Below are 6,444 nucleotides of genomic sequence, written 5' to 3'. Positions count from 1 at the left end.
TGATAGTATAGGTAAATATTATAACCTGGAATAGTACATACCTGGGGTACTTTTATCCCTAAATTCCCACGGGAAACGTATTTTTACTCACATAAGAAGTTGTGGGCAAAAGCTAGTACTTTATAATGCCTAAGTTACACTATCTTGCTCGAAATACGCTACTCCAAGTCAATGAATATCGATCACAAGTCTATGTCACCAATCACTATAACACAAAATTAATAATTGCACCAAATAATAATAAAATTTATATTTATTTTGAAGAGATATAATATAATGTATCCCTAAAAATTCGTACTAATTAAAATTAAATATCAAGCATTAAACATTTGTTACAATCATTTTAATGACATCATAATTATAGGTATTTTGTCCCTTTCAGGGAGAAACAGACCGGGACCATACGGGCGAAATACTATAATTTGGACCAAAACTTCTTAACCGCCCCGTTTAAATCGCTGTTGTCATACGTTTTCTTGAAATCTTTCGAAAAGCCGTTATTGTTCTATTGCTATATCATTTAAACTTTTGATACATACCTCTTGAAGTCGACTCAGTAATATTTACACCTAAAACTCAATAGCTTTGCGACGCCAGTGTTACTTTGGCCCCAACATGTTTTCTGGCTTGACCCACTCGTCGAATTGTTCCGCTGTTAAAATACCAAGTTTGATTGCCGTGTCCTTAAGGTTGCCGCCTTCTTTATGTGCTGTCTTCGCAATTTGAGCAGCTTTATCATATCCAATATGCGGGTTGAGGGCAGTTACCAGCATAAGAGACTCTCGCATGATCTTTTCTATCTGTTTCGTGTTAGCTTGAATGCCCACTGCACAGTTTTTGTTGAAAGATCGACATCCATCGCCAATAAGTGTGATAGAGTGGAGAACGTTAGCCACCATCATCGGTTTGAACACGTTCAGCTCAAAGTGACCATTACTGCCACCGATTGTACACGCCACATGGTTTCCCATCACCTGCGCAGCAATCATTGTTAGTGATTCACACTGCGTAGGGTTCACCTTCCCCGGCATGATAGAGGATCCAGGTTCATTCTCAGGTAGCAGTAGTTCGGCAAGCCCACATCTAGGTCCAGAGGCCAGCAAGCGGATGTCATTGGCAATCTTCATAAGTGATACAGCAATGGTGTTCAGAGCCCCGGAGACTTCAACCATACAGTCATGACAGGCCAGCCCTTCAAACTTGTTAGGCGCAGTTTCGAAGGGAATGCCTGTGAGATTAGCTATCTCTGCAGCGCATTTCTCCGCGAAACCAATTCTTGTGTTCAGGCCGGTACCGACGGCAGTGCCGCCCAGTGCCAAGTAGTGTAGCCTTGGAAGCGTAGCACACACCCGCTGAATGCCGAAATCCAGTTGTGTCGTATAGGCACTGAACTCTTGTCCGAGAGTCAAGGGCACGGCGTCCATGAGATGTGTTCGGCCGATCTTGATGATTTTCTCGAACTCTTTCGATTTATTTTTCAACGTGTCTCTCAGGCAGACCAGGCCAGGCATTAATCGGTCTCTCAGCTCCATAGCTACGGCTATGTGCATAGCTGTAGGATAAGTGTCGTTTGAGCTCTGGGATTTGTTCACGTGATCATTTGGGTGGACAGGGTCCTTGCTGCCGAGCTTCCCACCAAGGATCTGAATAGCTCGGTTGGAGATAACTTCGTTTGTGTTCATGTTGGACTGCGTGCCGGAGCCCGTCTGCCAGATGACCAGAGGGAAGTGACCCTCGTTGTACAGCTTGCCGGAGATGACATCATCGCACGCCTGCATGATAGCTTCGGCAATTTTCTTATCGAGACCGAATTCAATGTTTACTTTAGCGGCCGCCTTCTTCAATATGCCAAAAGCGACGATCACTGGATATGGCATACGTTCTGCGATGCCGCCGATGGGGAAGTTCATGACAGACCTGACGGTCTGAGCGCCGTATAGTCTATCATCGGGCACGTCCAGTTCACCAAAAGTGTCCTTTTCTTTCCTCTGATTGACATTTGTGATAGAAAATTTCCTTCTACCTGGTCTAATGAAGCACCAGAGATTGTTTCCGCGTCTGATTAACACAGACGATGTTTTGTATAATGAAGAACCAAACATAGCTACAAAATGTTATGAAATTATTGTACGCTAAAAAACACTTTTTCGACATTATATGTCATTGATATATTGATTGAAGTCACCTCGACATATGAAAATGTCGAACTAACCTGCCATAAAGGTTTTTTTGAACCAGAATTTACTCTATTTTGGTGTAAATTTATGGAGCAATTTAATATTTAATATTATGGTATATCCTATCCATAATTTCTGTTTTAAATTGATAAAATTAAAATGCCTACAACTAAGTACTTTTGTATTCATGTAATAAAACTGTCACACTACATTGTTACAATTACACTGTTACGGTAAAAGAATTTTAAAAAAATACGAGAAAAATCCTCATTAAAATTTTAACACCGGGTACTTTTACTCACCGACCACCACTTGTTTCTGGTGAAGGAAAATATCGTGAGGAAACCTGCACACTGGTTCATTATTATTAACTTGTGTGTGAAATGGAGAAGGCAATGGCAACCCCTCCATTAATAATGCCAAGAAAGTTGTTGTGTGTGTTTCATTCCACGTAATGACCATGACCCTCAGCCATGAGGAGTATTCTTCATGGCTGAGGGTCGTGGTCATTACGACCATGAAGAAGAACTTTTATAGTGGGTACGAAACGCTTCAATATGAACGGGTCCTTGCAGCAATTTTCAGCTCCCGAAATGCAAATAGTGGCGTTGTCATTCTAAATTGATATTAAAATGAAGTGACTTGAAATGAATGACTCAATACATTCATCTCCTTTATTTGCGCAGTATGTCATCAGGGCTTTGAGATCTGTGCAAATTTTAGTTTCTATCGCATATTCGTACCCTCTTATTCATATAAGTTAAAGCATGCTTTATGCTAAATATGTTTTGTCACTATCGCATTTTACACATAAAGTATTTTATTTAGTATTTAAATATTTATGTAATTGTAATACCGCGACGACATTACAGTTGCACATTACAGACATCGTCGCGGGGATAATACAATTTTATGAAAATATCATATATGACACAAACTTGTGTCAAGCTAAATAAATGACATTTTCGTAAAAAACTTATTTGGATTGGAGCAACGATCCATATTTCCATTTAAGATGAATATTATTTTGAATTATGTTAAATTTCAGCTACGTTTTACGTTTTGGCTTCAATGAATTTACTGTTGCCGTCTGAAAAGTTAGTAATTTGCATCATTCCACAATGAAGAGATTTATTTCAGTTTTTTGTTGATTATGATATAAAGGATAAGTACATTTATAAACCTAAAAACAAGTTTACACATATTTATTTTATGTATATTTTACTTACATTGTTATATTGCTGATAAAAAATTATACATAAATTTATATTTAAAAAATGGTAAGCCCTTCTGGCATAATAGGGACCAACACTGTTTGAATCGGAACAGTTCTTTCGGAATTTCTTCTCAGCAGTGGTCGTTCCGAAATGCTAGTAGTTTGTAGCTTTGATAAACATCATTTAATTTAGAATATGACGTGAAAAAGTGCCTGTGAAGACCTAATTTCTGAATAAATTATTTTATTTTGATTCAATTTTGTGAGTAAAAGATAAAGCAAAACAATTCACAAACTAAGGTAATTAAATCTAATATGTGTTAAACACGTAAATCAAAATTGACAAAAAAAAGTGAACTTTTACGGACTCTTAATTAGGGGCCGGCAAAAGTAGAAAAAATATTACTGACAAATGAGATACCAATGTATCCAAATACACAGACTGATTTCCCTATAGGCTACATAATGATTTGCTTTCAAGAAACGAAACAAGAGCGAGGATATTTAAAAAGATTTTAAATAAAAATTCTACAATCAAATGGTTGATATAGAAAATTTCATTTTGTCTGTATTTTGAACAGCAAATTTAGGTTTATCATTTTATTTAAAGAACTTATTCTAAATAAATCTATCAATATTAAGTTTCATTTCTCTAAATAAATACAAAACTTTCATCGTACAGTCAACAGCACGTCAAGTTACACTGCATGATTCTATGGCGAGGTAATAGCGAAGAGTTTGCAATAAGGGTGCAGTTAAGGTTATATTTATATATTTTGGGTAGGTTGATGCGCTATTGACTGTACAACGGGAGAAATAGATACACAAATGATCTTTATTATCTTGCTAATATTCTCCATTCCACATGCCAGATGATTTTATCAGCTAGAGTGCAGATTTCACCACGATGGTTTCCTTCAAGTAGTTTTCATCTGTCAGATTGGTATACAAACTTGCGTGACACGAGTAGGAATCGAACCTGGAACTTTCCCACCACTCACTTCCTAATCATTAGAACATCACCACCACCGCTTAAAAATCTTCCATCAAGAAACCTTTTAAAAATTTGGCTTTATCCAGCTCCACATGAAGTTTTAGTTTGCAGCTTGGTAGATAAGTGGTTTTTAAAACTGTGACACTTATCTTAGTTTCAGAAGGGTTTTAACCTATAGCTAATGGAAATGAGTTTGTAATTAATTTCAACCGAGACGCGACACAGCATAGGGACGGGCAAAATATCGATAATTTAGGTTATACATCGCCTAGTTTAGCAAGGGAACTACTTACGTATACGGGAATCAGTTGTGATAATATAATGTGATTTTCACCGAGTTGAAATTGCAATATATAAATAACTAAATAAATCACACAGATTGTGCTAGCCCCAAAGTAAGTTAACTTGTGTTAACTTGGTATACTAACTCAACGATACTATATTTTACAACAAATACATATATAGATAAACATCCAAGACCCGGGCCAATCAGAAACAGATTATTTTCCATCATGACCTGACCGGGAATCGTACCTGGGACCTCTCGGTTCAGAGGCAAGTACATTACCAATGCGCCACCGAGGTCGTCAAAATATTCGAGTCCCGAGTGCCCTAAAACCTGTACTAGGGCTGAATTAATGGCAGTTTCCGATGAAGCCATCGAAGTGGCTCGGTTCTGGCAAGAACATATTTGGGTGGCACCCAATAGAGCATTGTAGATTTGCCATCGACACGCGAAGAAGAAGAATATATTCGAGAAATTTCGAGGAATACCATCAAAGTAGTTACGAATTTACTTGCCAATGCTTAGTTATAATGTGCAAACTATATCAATTAATTGGACATGCCGATCTATGGATGTATCCGAACTGAATATCTTTGTATCTGCCAAACTAATAACAGTAAACCCAACAGTCGTGTATTGGCCGAATAAGGTTAATACTGCAGATTCCATTGCCCCTTAGAATTCGGAATATAATAGAAGTGTCACTTGCCTTACTTTAATCCTTATTCTGACACTCTTGGAAACGTCAAAATATCGTATCAAAATAGCCGTAAGATTCCTATTTTTTGTCATTAGAGTGTGATAATTATCAGTTTTATTGTTAGCTATGACGCTTATAAACTAGGGATAACATTGTTGCAGACTTTGCTTGACAGTGAAGTTTTATGACTAGTTATCAAATCCCTTTGGAGTGAGATTCCAAAAGGGGGTTGGCATCAAAAGAACTTATCCAGTCGAATATAATTTCAGTTCAAAAACATTGTTAAATACGAAATATTTTTCAATTGACATTTCAGCGCTGTTTCTGAAAAGGTAAGGACGATTCAAAAAAAGAGTCATCATCACATTTTTGTGTCTGAAATCGCCCGCTGTTTAATTCGCAGATCACCGTGTCACATGTCATTTCTATTAGTTTTTATTACGAATTCTAAGCATCGACCCATTCCTTAAAGTAATGCAAACAGCAGCCAAAATTAATGCCTCTTAACAAAGGGATCAAACAGATACCGGTATACGTGTTTCTCCTGAACATGTTACTGTAGGATTTAATCACTACAGTTCATAGATTAGACCATTACCTACTTGTTTCTAGTGAAGGAAAACATTCTGAGGAAACCTACACTACGATGACTAATGGCGTTGGTAAAACACATTTTTATTTTTAAAAACATTGTATTGATGAATTCGAAAATCTCATCGTAAAGGCCACGAAAGTCGCAAAGTAAATTGATTGATAAAAATAGCGTAGTAATAGTTTAGCTTTATTATTAATGCTAAAGACGATTTAGAAAAGCGAATTTTGTAAAAAATCATCGAGCAACCGACGACACTGGTTCCCTGGTGTTGATTAAACATGAAGAGGCAAGTTCGAGCACCCTAGCAAGTTGAGACACCACTCTACAACGAATGCAAGCGACAATCTAATATAAACATAGCTGATAAATTCGCATCAGCCAATTTACAACTCTCATAAGTCAAAAATGCAAAATTTTCGATAAGTATGGTATGTACATGAAAAATAAAATTTTAAATATATCCGATTTCATACATA

The 6,444-nt window shown here is 37.0% G+C and overlaps 1 protein-coding gene across 1 annotated transcript; it reads right to left on the bottom strand.

Moving 5' to 3' along the window:
- Window positions 1–241: 241 nt before the first annotated feature.
- LOC128680577 (fumarate hydratase, mitochondrial-like) lies at window positions 242–2,160 on the bottom strand. The gene has a single exon (XM_053763816.1). The coding sequence runs from the start codon at window positions 2,100–2,102 to the stop codon at window positions 600–602; it is 1,503 nt and encodes a 500-aa protein (XP_053619791.1). The 5' UTR covers window positions 2,103–2,160; the 3' UTR covers window positions 242–599.
- Between the last annotated feature and the right edge of the window lie 4,284 nt (window positions 2,161–6,444).

The sequence above is a fragment of the Plodia interpunctella genome, chromosome 24, assembly GCF_027563975.2.
Source record: "Plodia interpunctella isolate USDA-ARS_2022_Savannah chromosome 24, ilPloInte3.2, whole genome shotgun sequence".
NCBI lineage: Eukaryota > Metazoa > Arthropoda > Insecta > Lepidoptera > Pyralidae > Plodia > Plodia interpunctella.
The sequence above is the reverse complement of the archived record's forward strand: the minus strand, read 5'-3'. Positions and strand labels throughout refer to the sequence as shown.